At 39.7% G+C, this 20,560-nt stretch overlaps 1 protein-coding gene across 3 annotated transcripts in view; it reads left to right on the forward strand.

Annotated features, from left to right (window-relative positions):
- NEURL1B (neuralized E3 ubiquitin protein ligase 1B) overlaps positions 1-20,560 on the forward strand; it is a 442,008-nt gene that overhangs the window by 40,709 nt on the left and 380,739 nt on the right. Inside the window, exons 2-5 of one of the 3 annotated variants that reach the window (XR_010067158.1) lie at positions 3,569-4,129; positions 9,324-10,031; positions 11,200-11,325; positions 12,732-14,573. Coding sequence is in view for 2 of the 3 variants with exons in the window: in XM_063292399.1 (XP_063148469.1) it covers positions 3,569-4,129; positions 9,324-10,031; positions 11,200-11,325; positions 12,732-12,976 (1,640 nt within the window). In the remaining variant the exon portion in view is untranslated. Of the gene's footprint in view, positions 1-3,568; positions 4,130-9,323; positions 10,032-11,199; positions 11,326-12,731; positions 17,503-20,560 lie in introns of those variants that run through there. The other 2 variants (XM_063292399.1, XM_063292401.1) reach the window with 2 other exon arrangements.

Below are 20,560 nucleotides of genomic sequence, written 5' to 3' on the forward strand. Positions count from 1 at the left end.
CCACAGTCTTTAGTGACTCACTGTAACCCTACTCCTGGGTTAAGTTCAATACAGCAAAAACTTCAGTGGACCATCTCACCTGTTACAACTTGTCTGGTTCTTCAGATTGACAGGAAAGGCCCTCTTGAAGATGCCCCACTCTCAGAGGTTCTTGTATTTCTAGGACAGGGGAGTGGGTCCCCAAGTCATGGGAATGCTCCTTCAGAAGTTGCACATAGCCCCGCTCTCTCAGCATTTAAGCAGTTTCTAAAGACATGCTGTATCACTTTGAACAGATGTTACATGTTGGATGATTGTAATATTTATTTTGTTATTTTTAAACTGCATTGTTATCTTGCAATATTTTCTTTCTGTCATAAATGCTGCTTGTCGCTTTGATTGCTCACCAGAAACAATAGGGTACAAAAAAATGAAGTGTTTTAAATGACATTCTATAATTGACATTTGTGTTACACTCCCATCTGCTTTGTAGACTTGGGGGACTTTTGCATGCTTGAAAGGTTGAGCTAATGGAAGAGTGGTTGCATTGTATAAATTGGGTGGAGCCCCCCATCAGTTCCGGTAAATTAAATATAGCTTTGTGAAGTTTTGTTTTCCTTGTTTGTCTCATTGATAGTATATAATATTGGAGGGTGGGGAGCAGATAGAGATAAAAATAAGTAGTAATTATAAATAATCTCTTGGGAAAGCGGTAGCAGCATTTTCCTTTTCTCATTTATCCCAATGTGAACTTTGAGATGGTTTCATTTGTTGTATAAATGAGAGACTGAGGTTGAAGATGTGTAAACTATAAAGTAGAACAAACATTTCACACTGCCTATTAGAAATGGCACCAAATGCTTGAATTATATTCCCATATTAAAATAAAATACACACAGAAAACCAGCACATAGAAAAACATGCTCATTTCCCACAGCCACCAATTCTTTGTAAGCAGTTTTCTCTACCATCCAATAGTAGGAATATATGGGTCTCAGAGATGCTTATATCTAAATTGCAATCTCAGCTCTGGCCTTCCATAACTCATTTATACAAATTGTCAGAAATTTAACTTAGGGCTGTCAAGTTTTTCAGTGTTTTTTCAATTTTTTGTTTTCCACAACAAAACGAAAAATAGGCCCTAGATAACGGAAATCAATAAATGTGGTTTCAACAGCTCATGCTGTTATCCCTAGGCTGCCTTTGTTTCTATTTTTTATTTTTCCATTATAGGGGCTTTTTCTAGGTATGCTTCGCATCTAGTTTATCAGTGCAGTATTTATCATATTCCCATTGTTGGAAGTAAGATCTTTTTGCAGCCTGTTAAGGACACCTGATAATGGTAAGAATAATAAATTAATATCCTTAACCAGTTGCCTCCCATTTGTCGTTTAGACCATTTCTTCTCCATCCAGAACTTTTGCATATTGCAGGGCACACTGAATTAGCCATGCCCTTATTTCTCAGTGTGTTGACAAGTATAATTCAATAAATACTTTAGTAATCATTGGAAGTGTATGTTTTGTTTTCCCTTTCAGCAATATGAACGTTTGGATCATAGCTACTTATAGTGGCAAATAGCCAGAATAATAAAGCTGCTGCTGTATTTCTTGGTTTTTTTTTTCCTGGTTGTAGTTGATTACAACAAAACCTTTAATCTTGTTTTAGGTGGTATGTGTGATTCATTACAAATAATGGAAATAATTACTGAATACTTGCCATTACACTGTTCCTGTCATAAGGCAAAGTCATAAGTTAGAACCCTACAAAAACAGCTTCATAGCAGCCAGTTTTTTAAAATCAGGTCTCATATGTACTGGACTGCTTCACATAGCTTGATTTATCCACATATTTAAATGTTGGAAGAATTAGATGAGGAATAATTCATACCATTTATATTAAAACACAAGACCCGAAACTAGTTTAAAAGAACGGGTTATTTACCTGTGACTGGAATTCTTTGAGTGGTCCTTTGTGAATTCACACATGCACCTGCAGAGAGCTTCCTCTGAATCTTCTAGAGCTCATAGAATTTTGGTAGATGTCCTATTCAAGCATGGTTAGATGTGGCTCAATTTCCAAGGAACTGGAACTGAAAAGGAACATGGGATTACCTGATACTAAATGTAGTAAGAGCACAGATTGCATGAATTCACAGATGATCCATCAAAGAACTTCATTTGCAGATAAGTAACCAATTCTTCATCATGGTCTCTGTAATTTATGGGTGAGCAGCTATGTTATTACTTGGATGAAAAACTACTAGTCATTAGGTGATCAAGGAAAGGAAGACTTGTCCAAAGGTTGCATCACTCTGAGAATGAAAATCAAAAAGTAGTGTTGAATGGAAATAGAAGGCTAATCAGAAGTACCTGCCTGACATGGCTGTGGTAGAAGGGTTCTGGGGGAAAAAGCTGCATGTTGCTTTCACTCTCATAGAATGTGCACAGATCTGAAGAGAACAATACTGTTTGGCTGACTCTTAACAAAGTTTAATTATTGTCACTATCCATTTGGAATATATTGGGAAAGAGGCCCAGTGTTTTGATGGGCCTTACCCAAAATTAAATGCCACCCTTTTCGGGACAACATTGTTTGACCCAAATAGAAGGCAAGTATCAAAAGAATGGAGCAATCTCTGACATCAAGAGATTGGGGAAAGGGTAGGTAATAAAAAGTCCTGAATCAATTGAAATGTGGAGGTGGACTTTGGAAGAAGGCATATCTGATGACGGACTGCTTTATTCCTATGAAAAATGAGGAAGTGTGATCTTAATGTAAGGCACATAATTATCTTGCTTGCCAGGCTGATGTTACAGAAAGCTAAATTACTATCTTCAGTGATGGATGAATGGAAGTGGTAGGTTATGGGCTTGAAAGTGTTCCTGGAGATGATGAGGGAAAGGCATCAGGCAGGGAATAGGAAGGTTATCAGTGGATAAAGGTGAACCAAACCTTTCATGAAGCCCTTCACTATTGGATTAGAAAAAAGGGAGGCACTGTCTTTTTGTCTGTACAAAGTCTATAAAAAATTTCATTTAGCTAGCCAGGGGACCCTCCTCTGCCTTGGATCTGAAGTGAGATAGAATCCAATCCTCTGAACTGTGAAATGGGAGGAATCAAAGTTCAGGTGATATAAATGCCCTGATAGATAGATAATAATAACTTCCTATAGTTATTTCAAAACCAGGATAGTTGTTCAAGCAGTGTCTTTTTAAACATTGTATAGCAATAAAATGGTGAAATCCACTTTAGAATGTCCCATCAATTGCACCATTGCTAACTAGTGTTGACTTGTTAATGCAATAGCAACATGTAGCTTAACAGCATTACAACTCTGATTCCAGTTAAATATTGGTTTCAAAAGGCAGCTTTTCTAACGTAGACAAAGTAAAATTGCAAACAAAGAATAGAACTTGCAAATATAAGACGGTACCAATTTTTTATTTATTTAACTTTTTGTTACTGAAGCACAGAGCTTGCACAGCTCAATAAATGAAGGAACTTTGTTTTTAGGGTTACAGTCTATCTTAGAATGATTTTTGTGAGGAATTTCTAACTAAGTACTTCTTTTCCCCTCTTTTTGCAGAAACCAGTCATCAGGTCCGCCCAGTATCCCACAGGCCTTACTATACCCTGCCCAATGGTAACCATGAGAGGCGATCTGTCCTCACCATTACTGAGCCTCCACGATTCCATTTCCAGGCCAAAGGAAAAAACATCCGCCTGGATGCCTATTCTCGGAAGGCCATCCGAAGGAACAGTTTCTGCAATGGCATCACTTTCACTAATCGTCCTATTCACCTCTATGAGAAAGTGCGTCTGAAGCTGGTGTCTGTGCACCATGGCTGGAGTGGGGCATTGCGTTTTGGCTTCACCACTCACGATCCAGCACAGATGAATGCCGATGACATACCGAAGTATGCCTGTCCGGACCTGGTAACCCGACCAGGCTTCTGGGCTAAAGCTCTGCCAGAGAGGTTTGCACTAAGGGACAATGTCCTGGCATTCTGGGTTGATCGCCATGGGAGAGTTTTCTATAGCATTAATGATGAAGAGCCAATTCTGTTTCATTGTGGCATCAAAGTCTCTGGTCCTCTCTGGGCGCTGATAGATGTCTATGGAATCACCCATGAAGTACAAATACTAGGTAGGTGTATCCTTCTAAATGCTAATCTTCAAAAAATACGACAGTTATGCTGTGGCTGGGAAGGCAAATTGAATTTCTAACCTTTGTAATAAGATAGCTGCAGATCACTTTTTTCCCCTCTCTGTGATTTACATTTTGATTGAAGGAGAAAGCCAGAAATGTCATTGAAAATACTACTGATAAAAATCTAGGGCATTCCATTTATGGTTCTAATGCCATATAGTCTCTTGTATTGACCTTTGCACATCCACGCGCACAACATGAACTGTCTCGTTCTCTCAGCTAGCCTATTGAAAAAAGGCACACAACTGAAGTTGCTCCCTATTTGAAAATATAACTACATCTTAATTTTCATTTTCATTGGGTCCCTTCTGCCCCAATTCTTTCACTGTGCTGAGGCAATGTTTATCCAACACATTTAAGCTGGATACTAAAATAATCCTTTTTCTAGGTTTACATTAACCTTAAACTAATGAAGTGGCCTGGGTTCACCCAATATTAAGCCACAAAACTTAAATAAGATTAACACTAGCAAGTTTAGAGTGTTGTGTGGAAGTAGTCCTAGGTTTCTAACTGACATGATTGCACATGTTGTGAATACGACCTAAATGTATTCACTTCCCTTTCACAGAAGGGAGCCTTGCAAAATTCTTAAGAGATTAACTATTTTCCAAGCAAAAATCAGCATTTTTCATTTTTCTACCTTAACGGAATATTGGAAAAAAAATATAGAAAGGGGCTCAGGACTCTGTCTGCCTGTCAGGGGTTATCAGAACAAAATGGAGCCAAATTCGAGGCTGCTGAAAAAGCTGACAAAAGAAAAGCTGAGAACTGGGCTGGTTCTAACAAGGGTTTGTGGAGAAAAACGTTCAGTCAAAAAGTCCCCATGGCAGACTCCAGAAGTGGCAGTTGGGCTGTGCCGTGGAATGTTGGCGACTCCACTGTTCTAAGCCACCCTCCCGCTTCTTGCTCAGCCGGATGACCCGAAGTGGAGCCATCATTAAGGGGCTGGAAGAACCCCAGACACCCTTTTCAGCCTGGAACTGTGGGTGGCATTTAGTGGTCCAGCCTTCGTGCAAGCCCAGTGAACTGAGTATAGGAAACCTTCATTGCTATGGTCTCCTGGGCATGCATATAACAGCAATCCGCACACTATACAAACTAAGCCTGAGAAGGAAGTATTGAGCTCCAGAGGAAAAGGCAGGATATAAATAAATGAGCAGATATTCCCCTAAGAAGTCCTATGGAAATCTGTCTTTGTGTTCTCTAGTGGGACCAATTTGGATTTTAATTAAATTATTCAATAATAAATGTGTGGGGGAAAATGCTTAATGCTTGTAGCGTCTCTTCATTGCATGTTTCTGTTTCATAATAAGGTTGCAAATAGTTGCTCTTAGTTTCAGTTAGGTTTTAGCTTTTGGAATCTTATATGCCAGTGACTGTAAATGAAAAGAGGTTTCTTGAAATGAAATGAAATGAAATGAAATGAAATGAAATGAGGCCATGCAAATGAAAGGAGGTTTCTTTTTCTCGTCCTTTGACTCCCCTGGGTGCCAGCTGTATGCATCTTGGTCCAGGGAAGGACTGTGACTCAGCCTTAAAGCATGTCCTTTTCCTTCTTCTGCAGTGCAAGCTTTATATCTGTTATCTCCTTTGAGGGCTACTTAAGAGCTCTCACATTACTTTTCAGACCTATCAGGCTTTTAAGAAAGAACTGCACCTAGGTAGAAAAGAAACACTAGGGGCAACAGTATCATGATTCTCTTTCTAAGAGTTTGGAACAGGGTTTCTCAACCAGGGTTCCATGGAACCCTAGGGCTCTGCAAGAGGTCACCAGGGGTTCCCTGGGAGATCATTATTTATTTTCAAAATTATTTCAGATTCAGGCAACTTCACATTAAGAGGTAACTTTCATTCTTTTAGTTTAAGAGCACTCTTAGTGCATATATACAGGCCTACCCATGAAATGAATATAATAATTTTGTAACTTGTGGCCTATATTTGAGCTTGAAGGTACAGGGGTTCCCCGAGGCCTGAAAAATATTTCAAGGGTTCCTCCAGGGTGAAAAGGTTGAGAAAGGCTGGTTTGGAAGCTTCTGTCTCCCTTACCCCTGACTCTATCTCATGTAGACATGAACTTTATTTCTCTTGATTTATCACCAATTCCTACAGAGTTTGGGAAATAAATTGATTTCACTCATCCTACCTAGAAATACAGCTCTCACTTTTGTCTTTACAGGCAAGCCCGATAGGCTGTGTTTACAAAGAAGTTTAGGGATCTTGGTTGCTACTTCAGATTTTAGTTGATGCTTGTGATGTAGTCTGCAGTCTCACCTGCTCTCAGAACATGCCTCTGGTGTAGTGTGGAGTCATCTGACTAAAGCTGTTGCCAGTCTCCCTGCCTTACCTTTTTGGTGTTTACTGCATATCTCTGCAGCTCTATAAGAAAGGTCTGGCAGTCCCTTTATGCTATTATAGGGATGATTGCACAGGATAATTTAGCTTCAGGATAATGTTATGTGATGTTCTATAAATGATATAATGAATACATTAATGGGACTTAGGTCAGATTATGGTTTAAACTCGCATCCATAAAAAGTAAAGACCATTAAAAAAAATCAGTACCACCATTTTTTAAAAAACGCAACTGTCTGTCTTCCTATCTGTCTGTCTGATTTCTAAGGCCTCCCAACCCAACACGGACTCTGGGTGATGTTAAGATTAAAAACAAATACAGTACTTCAAAACAAAAAGTAATCAAAACAGAAAGCATAAGAACAGACATACATTAACCAAAACAGCCATTCCACACCAGATGGATACATTCCAGCCTATCCCAGAACTCAGGGAAAAGAATGTTTTCCATATAAATCTTGCAGAGTTGGGGCACTGAACCATCACAGGGATGCTATTCCAAAGTGCAGTCGCCCAACAGAGAAGGCACACTTCCAAAGTCCCACCAGATAACAAGCCTATCAGAAATTTTGGGTTCGGCAAGAATGATGGGAGAGAGATGGTCTCTATGCCATGAAGAGCTTTATAGGTGACAGCCAGCATCTTGAATTGAACACAGAAGCCTAACCTGTTTAACTCACATAGCATAGGCAATACATGTCAACCCTACAAGGTAGACCAGAGCAAGAAACCAACTCCACAGGAAGACTATAGCTATATTTTATTAAGATAGGCTATAATAACAGAATCTTGCAAGTCTGCTTGTGTTTTACCTTCCCTCCCTCATATGCCCCGTTGAATCAGTGGGGAGCCAGTCGGAGCCTATTCCTAATCCTATCTCTTTTCCCAGAGTGTAAGGAATGCTTCTGCCCTTGTTGTTTCTGTAATGGCTTTTGAATATTCCCTCAAGGCCATATCTGTGACTCTCTACACACACGAACATAAAGTGGCATTCCCATAACTGCTCATGTTGCTGCATTCTGGACCAACTGCAGCCTCCAGGTGGTCTTCAAGGACTTCCCCATGTAGAATGTATTGCAATTCAAGGTGACCAAGACATGAGTGACTAGAAGGAAAACCTGGTCTCATAGGACTTACTCCATTTTTTAAGAGTAGACAATTTTTTAAAAATCACATAACATCAAAAACTGGACAAATATACTATCTAAACTGACAAAACTGTTTTTTTCTTCAAAATAGATGAGGGGAATTTGTTTTACTGTTCCCTCCCAGACTGTCCCTGTTAAGAAAAGCTGTGTTGATGATAGCAGCTACAACCAGTTAGAACATTTGATTCTTCTCCATATTTCTCTGTCAATGTTAAATAGTCAATAATTCAATTTAAAAAGAATTTAACATACATGCCAAATCAGCTAATGTTTAGAATAACTTAAAATCAAATCTAGCAGTAAAACGTTATGCGTATGTATTCAGAAGTAAATCCTGCCGAATGCAATGTAACTTACATCTATGTAGGTATATACAGAATTGTATCCTTAGACGTCCACAATCCATGCTATGATTTCAGTGGAATAGTATGCACAGAGTGGCCCAAGAATTAGAGATCTGAGCATGCTTCCAGACAAGGCTTTCATTGTGCCTTGTCTTAAAAATGGAATTGGACAAGACAGCCAGATGTTATGATCTTGCATTTGTAGCCGCCCTGTGTTTTCCCATAGTGTCTGGCAACAATTTTCTGACCATTAAAAAAAGAGGAAAAAAAGTTGGGGAGGCTACAGTAGAATGCTGCACAATGTCTTTTTGCATTGTAGTTCTAGAAGCACCCTAAGCCTTTGGCAAATTATTACAGAATCTGAATGTGCCTCCTCCCTCTCTTAGCATTAATACTCAAAGTGAGAGGAATGGCTTACTGTGGAACAGCCGGCTTCCAGTTTTGATGCTTTTGGATCACAAGCACTTTCTTTCTTGACATCTGAAGCTATCAGATGCATAGTAGTTCTGGGACTGTCTGTTGCTTGCTCAGTTGGCATTGTAAGCTTTGAAACATTTTAAAAGGTCACATCTGCTGCTTTAACATTCAACGTATTACACAATATATTATTAATGATCTGTAAGATGATTAAATGCATTTGTTTCAGTCTCTCTTTTGTGAATTAAATTGGCAGTGACAAAGGCAGGGGGAGATGGGAAAGAATGTTTTTTAATTGCAAGTTTGAGGGAGGGAAATCAGTAAGCAGAAATGGACTTCTCTCCTGATACTCTTCTGCATGAATGTAAAAGAAGGAGTTGTAAGGTGCAAGGACTCCTGAAGAGAACATCAAGAATGTAGTACACTATTTGAATGGAATGGAGTAATTATTAGTAAATTGATTTAGTGGGGCTTAATTTAATGCAAGGATGGTTAGCATGTGACCCTCAGCCTCCACGTATTTTTGAATTACAACTTCCATCAATATGCATCCCTAGCCACATTGATGGGAACTAGGACTGATGGGAACTGGAGTTCAACAAAGATCAGACTTCAGGTCTGCTGGCTTCTAAATTCTGTGCTTCCATTCTCACTTCCACTTTGCTTACAGTGAAACTAATGAAAACCTAGCAGGACTGGTATAAACTATTGCTTCTGGCATTTGTGTATGACAAAAATAGAGCTGAAACCAATAATATTCCAGTCAAAATGGGCTAAAGCAAAAATAATTAATCATAACGGAGCCAAAACAATAGTCTGAATGGGACACCATTTGTAGCTTATGTAATTGGGCTTGGCTTTGCTTTACAGATAGCATGTTTGCTGAGACCATGACCTCCACCCGTCTGAGCAACGCACGCCTCAGCACTTGCCTTCCTCAGAGCAACCACGATTCAGCCAATTTTAACAACAATGAGCTGGAGAACAATCAGGTGGTTGCCAAAATTGCAAATCTGAATTTGAGCCGTATGCCTGGGCTGCCCACAGATAACCATACGATCCCCTGCTGCCCAAGCAGGAGGCAGCTTGCTCAAGTTGTGCCTGCCTTTCTAGACACAGATCTTCATTTCCACCCTACTCGTGGGCCTGATATTAACTTTTCTCAGGATCGTATGTCTGCCTGCACCAACTGGCAAGAAAGCAGCAGGACTTTGGTGTTTTCTGACCGACCTTTGCACATTGGTGAAAGCCTGTTTGTGGAAGTGGGACACCTGGGCTTGCCATATTATGGGGCCCTCACGTTTGGTATTACTTCCTGTGATCCTGGTACTTTACGGACAAATGATCTCCCAGCAGACCCAGATTTTCTTCTGGATCGCAAGGAGTACTGGGTGGTTTGCCGAGGCTTCCCAGTCCTCAACAATGGTGACATCCTCAACTTTGTGGTTTTGCCAAATGGAGAAGTGCATCATGGAATCAATGGGATGAGCCGTGGGATGCTGATGTGTGTTGATACCTCACAATCACTGTGGGTTTTCTTCTCAATCCATGGTGTAATCAATCAGCTCAAAATATTAGGTGAGTAAGTATAGCTTCAGAGTCAATGACCAGAATAAAATAAAGTAATGCTAGTTAAACAGTGAAGGCCCTTACCAACATTTGGAGAGACCCTCTTTCCTGTTTGGCTTGCAACAGCCAGTTGGCTAAGCGCTTTGTACTTTTACTTGATGGCCAACTAAAAGTTTCATGAGCACAAGTGCTGAGGAAGACTGGTACTGCTAAATTAAGAAGTTATACCTGGTAACTGGACAGAACCAGCTGCATATCTCTCGTTTGTCAAGCATGTATCTTTAAAATCCTTTTTATAAACTGAAGCTAAATAGTCTGCACTAGTTGGCATTGTTTCTCTGAGTTCACCCAAGTAGGCTAAGGCAGAAAGGAAGGAATTTTGATCCAATCTGACCAGCATACAAGTACAGGAGATGCCAGCAAGCATCTGTGATAGTCCTAGCATTGCCCTCTAGCACCACTGCTAGGACTTAAAAGCCACTTTGTGCAGCTAAGGGGTTTGTTTACAGCTGGAAAATATTAGTGTTCTGGAGTATGATTTACCACCTTCCATTAGCATAGAAAGAACTGCCTTGTGTAACCAAGGGATCACCTAGTCAGCATTCTCTTCTCAAAAGCAGGTAACTAGGTGCTCAAGTGTGGAGCATGAGCTCTGCCCTGTTCTTTATTGTCTCTAGTATCAGGTATCAAAACAGGAAGGATCTGCTTAGCTATAATGGCTAGTGTGCTTCTCTTCTGGATGTACCCCTATTAGTTAGGAGAGATAGGCTGCATTTTAATAATATCTCTTTATTTACCAGGACACAACTGAATGCCATTTTATTAGAATAGGGGAATCTTTCCCTTGCATCAGAGTGTACTAGCTGAAATACCCATTTCACCTTACAGAAAGAATTTGGATCTCCCTTCAATATTTCTACTCAGATGTAGTCCGGAGCCTGAAAAAAAGTTAGGAGCAGAGTGAACCTGATCTTAGAGTAGAGGACACTCATCCCCTTAAACAAACCAGCATGCTAAAGCGTAATGCAATGTAGTTAGAAACTCACACTTTGTGCAAGACTGTTGTGACGATGAAATAGAAGGTGTTCTCCCATTCCCAGATTCAACTCAAATGCAGCCCTTGTTCCTGAGAGATTCCTACCCAACTTGTGCCACTGACTGAGTCTTTTCTTTTCAGGCACAGTGCAATCCAGCCCAGTGACCATCTCCCCCTCAGGATCCCCTGGAGGCTCACAATATGACAGTGACTCGGATATGGCGTTCAGCGTGAACCGGTCTTCATCTGCTTCCGAGTCATCCCTAGGTAAGAGAACTTTTGCTGATCTCTGCAGTTGGAATACTTACATTCAGTACCCTAATAAATATAAACTTATTTGTATTTTGGGAGGGGTTGTCTGAAAGAAGACATGCTGAACACAGCCTACTTTTTGCTGAGAGGAAGGAACATTAAATTTCCTGAGCTTGCTCTTTAGTGCCCCACTGGACATCTTTAGGTTATGTACAAGCCTTCTTTTATAAAAGCAGCAACAAGAGCCTAATAAAGCTAAAATGACTTGACAATGCTATGGGACAACATTTATGGTATACGAGCAACTAAGTGGAAAATCTCCATCTGTCAAAGCTAGTGCTAGAGAACCAACTGGTGGAGAATAAAAATTAATGGCAAAGTGCTGAACTGAGACGCTGTAAGCGCCATATTTCATCAAGAAGCACTTGTTCTTTACAGGTTGTAAAAGTTCTTTGGTTTCCCGAATATTGACTGATCCTCAGAAAGAGACAGCAAATGTACACGTACATACTTCCCCAGTGCACTGATGGCTATTGCATGACAGAATCCATGTAGATCAGAGATCACATCTCTTTCTCTATTACTAATCTAGCTGCAAAGAAATAGGGAGGGAGGGAGAAGATTGCTACTTCCTCAGTTGCATTTTCTGTGATATACTATTGGGCTGGAGGAAAATTTTCTATATATCCAGTGAAACCTAGAACTTAATGTCATTTCATCATACACTATTGAAATCCTGGATTAAGATAGATGAGTAAAAGCAACGTCAATATTCTCTAAACCACAGCTGGATTAAAACCAAGACTATGCTGTTCCATCATCATCATCATCATCATCATTTCTTCTGCACCAGAAGGATTTGCAACTGGAAAGTACCTTTAGGCAGCTTGAAGCAGATGTTATCAAATACTCTTAATAAGAAGCTGGTTCAAACATATCTGTTACAGATAATGAATTAACCAGTAAGTTAAAACAGTGAATACATGCCCCTCCTCAAAACTACAAGCATTCATAATGTCAGCCACCCCAAATTCCATTCATGGCATGCACATCTGTTAGGAAACTACTAAAAAGTTCCTTAGAAGATGCAAATATTTTTCTATGAAAATAGGGCTATATTGCTATATAAAATTCAACTTATATTTTCTGATACACTTTCACCTGAGGAAACTCCTGGCCCACTACTTTTTCCAGTGCCTGGCTGATGGTTGTCCTCCCTGCCAAGCAGTCGGATTTCACTTCCTGTATAATGACATATCTTTTTTTTCTCCATTATTACCTCTTTAATGTGTGTTTCTGAAACTTTGCAAAATGTTCTTTTTATCATTAAAAGATGGTTTGAATGCGACCTATTCAGCCAGACTTGTAGAAAAGGACATGACTTTTCTAACCATGGTTCCTTTGTTTTCTGTTCCATATAGTGACTGCTCCAAGTTCTCCTCTGAGTCCTCCAGTGTCTCCGGTGTTCTCACCTCCAGACCCCTCAAGCAGCAAGAATGGGGAATGCACAGTTTGCTTTGATAATGAGGTGGATGTAGTGATCTATACCTGTGGACATATGTGCCTGTGCAACACCTGTGGTCTTAAACTGAAGAAACAGCTCCATGCCTGCTGTCCCATCTGCCGACGGGTCATTAAAGACATTATCAAAATCTACCGTCCTTAACCTCACCTCACCCCACCCCTCAGGGCGTGATTAATGAGGAGCAGGATGAAGAATGTGGTTAGCAATTGCCACACCTTGCTGTCCCTGCTTATGGGTGTTGTGCTGGTCAGTGGTTGCTGAGTGACTCTTTTGTCCGTATTTCCATGTTTTGACCAGTAGAAACCAATCAGGGAAAATTAAGTGAACTGGGAACACACTGTCTTTGCAGAGGCTGAAAGTACAGCTGCAGAGCAGGAAGAGCTTTGAAAAGATGCTGCTCCGATGGGTAAGGGTGGGACGGGGGGGGGGAAGATGAGTCCTAATACAATTGCCGTGTTGATTCCTAAAGAAAACCAAAAAGATCTTGTGCAGTTGTTTTCACTCCAGTACTCAGCTCACTTATCTTGGGCGGGATAAAAGAGAAGTCACTAGACCAGTTTTAAACATTTGGGGTTCTTTCCTGCTAAATCCAGGAATGCTAAAGATTAGTTCACTTTGTAGGCCATTTCAAACAGGGAAGATGAGAGTAAATTTCATTTACTTTCTTTTTATTTTGGTTTGCAGGAGTGGCAGGTCATGAATGTTCTGTTACCTAATTTGCTAATTTCGAAGTATTTTTCTTTTTCATAAGTCAAGACTATGAGTAGGGATGATCTAATTTACCAATTTCTCCCAATCAAATGTGTAAGAACAGAGATATTTTCATAAATCTGCTCTTTAGGTTTATTGGTTTCATTTTTGGTTTACAACATGAACCACTCATTTTGTGTCCAAATGTATGAAGTTGTGGCTCAGTTTGTGAAATCAAGAACTAGGCATTTTCTTGGGAAAGTGAATCTGGAACACACAAAGAGCTATAAAGGTTCTCTTAGGATTTGATTTTTCACCTCTGTGACTTGATACTTCCAGTTTTTATAGTGAGCAATTATCAAGTACTTTCTGATCTGGAGAGTTGTGTTGAAAGCAGTAGGCCTCTGCAGGCAGAAGAGACAGTACAGTGTGAATCTAGCCACAGTCTCACGTTGTTAGTTTGGTTTTGGCTTAGCATGTTGTGTGAACTCAGACTACTGTGGGATAAGCAACCAGCCATGTGATCCAACCAGCTTATGGTAGAGGCTATGAATAGTTATTAACCAAGCATCTGTAAGGTGTAACACATGAAGGTTACAGAGGAAAGTAGCTAATGGATAATTTAGAATTTCAAGCTTCCAGTGTTTTCTTATTTATGATTTATGAATACAGTTGATTGATATCTTCCTTCATTTCTCTCCAGAGATTTGGTCAACAAAGTATGTAGCAATGTCCAACTCATATCTTCCGCTCCAGGAAGTTGTCTGTTGTTCCACAACAGAGGCATCTTACTGAAACTGAAAAGCTTTTCACTTGGTATTGTTTGCGGGAAAAAGAATTTTCAAACTATTAGTAGGTCTGTACTTAAAAGATAAATGAAATTTTGGTTATAGCATTAGTGCTGAATTGTAATCTGAATAATATGTGAAGGAGAGTCAGGGAATTACTAAATTAGGCCCAGTTGTGGATTCTTTTTTCCAAGAGAGCAATCCTATGCACTGTTCTGGAGGGTTCCAGTGTTCAGGGTCGTTGAAAATTTAAATTCCCTGTGAGCTAACTAGAGCCAGTTTGGTATAGTGGTTAAGATACCAGGCTAGAAACCGAGAGACCGTGAGTTCTAGTCCTGCCTTAGGCACAAAGCCAGCTGCGTGCCCTGGGACAGTCACTCTCTCTCAGCCCTTGGAGAGAAGCAATGGCAATCCACTTCTGAAATCTTGCCAAGAAAAACTTCAGGGACTAGTCCAGGCAGTTGCCAGAAATCAAGACTGACTTGAAAGAATCCCCACACACACAAGAGCCATTTTTTCCTCCTCAAATGCTGATGAGGTCAGCTTCTCTCTACCTCTGATTTTGGAGGCTCCTGAGTTACTAATCCCCAATTGCAACCTATCTCTTTAGTAAGCAAAATCTGCTATGAAGTCATTCCATCTTTATGGCAGTTACTACATTCTAATATATAACTGATGGGTTCCAAGGCTGTTTTTAAAAACTGTTTTATGACTTGTTCCTGTGATACCTGTACTGGAGGAGCTGATGAAATCTCATAGATACCACATATACTCATTTCTTCTTGTGGCATTGCTAGGACCAATCTTAACTCTGATTTAATTTTTCCCAGACACTTAGTCATCGTGGTACATGATGGCTTCCAGTAAATGTTGCAATACATTTTTCTACCTGCCATGTAAACTTGAGTAGTGAAGTTAGCATTGCTGTGCAATCGGTTATTAGAAAAAATGGTTGACACCATTAGATGCAAGTTTTGTAATGAGATAAATAATTAGTTGTAAAATCACCAATTATACTTGCATTCACAGGCTGCTTTCAGTAGCTTCCTAGTTCTTATAGTAACCTGACCATAGCTGGCTTTAATTTCAAATCTGCTAGCCATGGATGTCGCACATGTACATGCTAAAGCTGGATAATTGAGTTTGTTTCACTGTTTAGGGTGAGACATTATGAGTAACTTGAGCAATTCCCAGCAAAACTTTCTAAGGAATAATATTCTTCCAACTACTGAAGGCCACAGAGAGTGATAATAACACAGTAATATCCCTGGAATTGCCTGGATGGAACCTTAGCATGCATATTTTAGCACTTTTGTTGCTGGTTGATAGGTTTAAATGAAAGATGCCAGTGTAATTCCAGGTTTCACTGCCAATTTTTGACAGTGCGATCCTGGAGTGAAAAATGTGGGGGCCTATATGCGGATTGTAGTTTGCTCACTCCTGCAGTAGGAGCTACATTAAGACTTGGAGACGAAGAAACCCATCTCTATCATCTTTATCTCACTGTAAGTTTTAATGCTTGGTGGCTCTATTGGTGGAGGTTAACAATAAATCTATGTCTGAAAGCTCAAGAGTAATTTCACACGTTAAGAGTATCATTTGCTAGAAGTGGTTTTGTGAACTGTAACTTTTTACTTATGTAAAAAACTTTCTGGCTCAACCCAGCAGCATTATTTTCCTTGACTTTCTGCTACTTCTTCACAAGTATTGGTTAGAGAGTTCTTAGAGGCTTCTTTCCCAGAGAATTTCTAAATGTATTTGATCACAACTTCTGAAGATTGCTCCTGGGCATGTGCAAAACATTTCAAATTCAAAACACTCTATTTTGAATGTGAATTGGTTGATTTGAGCATTTTGGAAGCATCTTGAGCTCAAAACACTTCCAAAATACTTGAAGCCCTCAGTTCCACTCCAAGAGAGCAATTTTCACTTGGTGGGTGATGGACTCAGACAAGGTCAATATGAGATTATTCAAATTCAAAATACTTTGCAGATCCCTAATTGTTACTACAGATAGAGTATTTGTTAGTATTATAATGCTATCTTGTATTTCTAGCATGTGTCCTAGCAATATGATGGCTATAAGGCATAATGAATGTTACAGACTTCCTTCGTTCTTGCTGCTCTTATGGGGTAGTTTCAGAAATCAGGGTTGGTCAAGTGGCTGGAGAATATTAATAGTACACAAGTCTACATTGTGGCAGGTATGATAAATCTAAGAATGTTTCCCCAACTTGGGTGCTATTCACAACCTCCATTCTATTTCTAACACTGATGTTCTCAGCAACACATAGCCTCCTGGTATCTCTTTTAGAAATGTCATTTAGGTCTATTTAATCATCAGCCATTTACTAGAAAATCTACCTGAGCATTTGCTCTAAACTTCTGCACTGGAACTGATTTACCTAAGTGAACATGTTTCCTCCTGCCTTGGCAATTTATGCCTACAATAACAGCAGAAAGCAAAATGCTTGGTGCCAAGGCAGAAGGGGCATATATCTACTTTCCCTTGGAAAAGATTTCCCAAAAGCAGCAGCATCTGGCAGAAGCTCAGAAGCAGTGAGGCAGGTAATGAGCTTTAACAGAAATGCAGCTCTACTTATTCAAGTTTCAGAAGGAAGTCTCATACACTGACAGATAACATTTGGGAAGTGGAGTCTACTTAGCAATTAGTTTTCGCTATTGCTTCTTTTGTTTTTTTAAGTTCTGAAAATCTGTTTGTGCCTTATAAGAGTGTGTGTGCACTTTTTATCCTTTTTAATGCTACTTTAAAATGGAGAGAAAAAAAAGATCTTAACACAGATGGCTGGTAGTTTTATAGAATTTCATGTGTTCACCAATAATTATGCTTTTTGATATTGGAGTGAAAAATGTATGTTTTCATTGAATTTTTGCTGGCACTCTCCTTCCCCTTTGTATAAAAAGCTTTTTAAAAAAAAGTTTCCAGATTTCTAAAACTTCTTGATATATCTGTAGTTCATGATGTGAGCTGTACTTCACATTTTAAAATAAGCCAGATTAATCTCTCTGTAATAAACTTTAAAAGCAAATTAATTGGGGAGGGAAGTTTGCACTTCTCTGTATGTTAATATTCTCTAGCATTGTGATCTGTAGTGCGTGTGTGTATATATTTTTTATTATTTTGGTCTGTTTTACATGAATATAAAATTTTACCTGTTTATGAAACAAGATGTTGGCTTGTAAATATTCTCAACAGCCATAGGTGTACAGTAATAGGAGAAGGGTCAGTGCGTGACTCTGACAGAGGTCCAGGGCTTAGAAGCAGCTAAACAAGACACTGAAAGTCCCTTAGGGCTTCAGTCGTGCCCTCTAGCTTCACTGCATAGGAATTTGGCATACCCTTCAAATGTATTGCTACTACCGTTATCAGTGGTGGTAAAATGAAGAGCACAATTGAACAGCAAGGGTGGTAATTGAAAAATTGCCATCCCTCTTCAGTCCAGCTATCTTTCCCTTCTTAAGTTTACTCTGAGGTTGTTTATGATTGTGACTAGCAAGAGGAGGCTTAGGGAACACAATGACACAAGACTTTGGCAGGTAGGATCTGTCAGAATCTGTATCAGTATTACTGTGCAACTTTTCACAGCTTGCATATGAAAAGAATACCAACAGATTTGGAGGTTGTCCAGCAATCACAATGACTCCACTGCACCCGTTTGATTTCCCAGACGCTCTTTGCCATACAGTTCAGTATGCCTTTACATTTAGAAAGTAATGTAAAACCCCTTGTGACATCAGAGTCCCCTTTCTCCCACATGCCCATTCAAAGTACTCCTTTCCCCTAAGGAAGATAAACAAGAAAAAAGGACTAAAACTGATGAGAAAGTTCAAAAGTCATTTTTAAATGACACTTAAGATCTCTGCCTTAAAAGAATTTGTGGATACAATCTTCTGTACTTGAAGTGTAATGGGCCTGGAAAATGTAGCTTCCTGAAAATAAGCATCCTGTAAAACCATTTGATCTTACCTTATGCCAAGGATTGTCATAAAACATTCACCATCTTGCAGCAGCAGAGAGAACTGAATGGTTACTTTGCTCTGCATTTGACCACAGTGTTCAAGTTAACTCTGGTTGTAGCTGTCCTTTGTTGATGATCATGATGCTGGTATGCATGTATGGGCAGAAGTAACTTTTCACACTGTTGCGAAGCCAGTCTTCTTGAGAGGAATAACATATTGGAATAATGTAGGAGCTGGCACAGCACACAGAACCTAACCTGTATCCTCTCTATGAACTCAGCATGCTCCCTGTTCCTTTATTATTTTTTTTAAGAACTATTTGGCTGATTTTTCCCCCTATACTGTCAACCATAAGTATACTCATTTTGGAAATACACTTTTTCAGCTTTTGTTCATTTAAAAAATGAAAGGTGGCTGATTAACAAAAAGATAGCTGTTTTCCTTGAGCAGCTTGCTGTCATTCTTTAAGAATATGTGATTAGATGTCAAGTTCAGCTTGATTTTGGAGGACTCATGATCTTTTGCTTCTATTTGCTTCCCAAAGTCTCAGACTTCCTTTAAAGTTAGCTTGTCACATCTCTATTTTACTGTAAGTAGCTTGACAACTGGTATGTTGGTTTGTTGTTGTCATTGTTGTGTAACCTCCCTTCTCTTCCCTGTTTGTTACGGCATTACAGACAATTCCCAAGGCTTTTTCACTTAACTGTTAGTTGTTTCAGTAGCCAGGCAGAGCCTGCATCTTTCCTTCTCAAACCACCACAGCTATGTTCTACAATATCTGAAGGCAAAATACTTTGAAGAACATTGCTGTGACTAAGTTAGTACAAAACAGAATAAACTACATGCCACAGCATCATGTTTCATCTTTGCTTGGTTACAGCATAGGAGAATACTCATACCCCAAAATTAGAAACTGGAACCCTATACTTAGGCTTTTATCAAATCTAAAGAAATGGAAGCAGCAGAAACGCAACTAGCATAGTTTCTTCTGCTAAAATGAATGCCCATGTTTATGTGCTATTCCTGAATTTACCCAGTGACCCATAAGTATTAAGCACCCTTTACAGATGTTATGCTACTCATACAAGTTGTCCACTTTTGGAAGGAGTTAAAAAAAAAAAAAGATGTCCTGTCAGCCTGACCACATTCTGGGGAATACCAGCTTAAGCTGCCATTCTTAATCTTCTGATCAAAAAGATCTCTCCTACTCATATCCATACCTGGACACAAACACACTCAGATGGCTCCTTCAGTTCTAGTGTATCTTGAGAAGCTAGTAAACTAAACTGTCTAAAAGGTCAGCTGCATAGCTATAACAGCTGTAATCGCTATGCCAACAAGGATGCCACACCAACCTTAGGTCGTCCAACAGAAACCATCAGCGTTCCCTTGTTGAAAAGCCATTAGAGTGAGGATAAATGGCAATAAAATTATAACACATAGGCCATCAAGTTCAAGTCCCTGCTCACTGCAGGAAGCCAAGTTAAAGCACATTGTACCATGTAGTGAAGGGGAGCCCACCACCTCTCTAGAGAATTACTGTAGTTCTACTATGAAAGTACTTTTACTGTTAGCAGGCATTTTTCCTAACATTCCTCCAGAACCCCCTTCCCCCCACCACATTAAATCTCGGTCCCCTTGTCCTAAATTACTGTGCTGCTGCTGCAGGAAGTCAGTAAACCCAGCGGTTTCACCTCCTCTTGTCAAAATGGAGACAGGCACCTCGTGAACAGAGGAACAGTGCATAGTAATGTGCAGTGCTTTGGTTCAAAGACAGAAAGTTGTTTTGGAGAATGCAGATGTAGCATTTGTTTGCCACTTTTAAAGCAGCTACTGTTTTTCCCAGGAAAAGGCATGAATGGAGTTGCAGACAGGTCCTATGCTTGGTTCCCTGCATACTCTAAGGGATCTTTGCTCCTCTGAATCTGAATCCTGCTATCCATATGGCATTTTGTGAAGGGTTCTTTTAGGTGCACAAGGGAGGGGAAACACTTCTCCATCTTACAAAAGTTGCAACCCCTAAGTAGAATTTTAACATAAGGCTTATAGCACTGAATAGTTATAGCAGTGGTACCTTCCATTTCCAACTCATCAGATGAATGCTGGCCTGAGCACTGATACCAAAACAACACACAGATTATAGTCTCCCGCAGAATTAAAACAAATCTATGGAGTTGAAGCGATAGGAAAAAGTAACTTTACAACCAATCCTCGCATTTATGACCTCTGCAGGTCTGTAAAGCAAAGGAAAGCTTAAGACCATAAG

This window comes from Candoia aspera, chromosome 2 (assembly GCF_035149785.1).
Source record: "Candoia aspera isolate rCanAsp1 chromosome 2, rCanAsp1.hap2, whole genome shotgun sequence".
NCBI lineage: Eukaryota > Metazoa > Chordata > Lepidosauria > Squamata > Boidae > Candoia > Candoia aspera.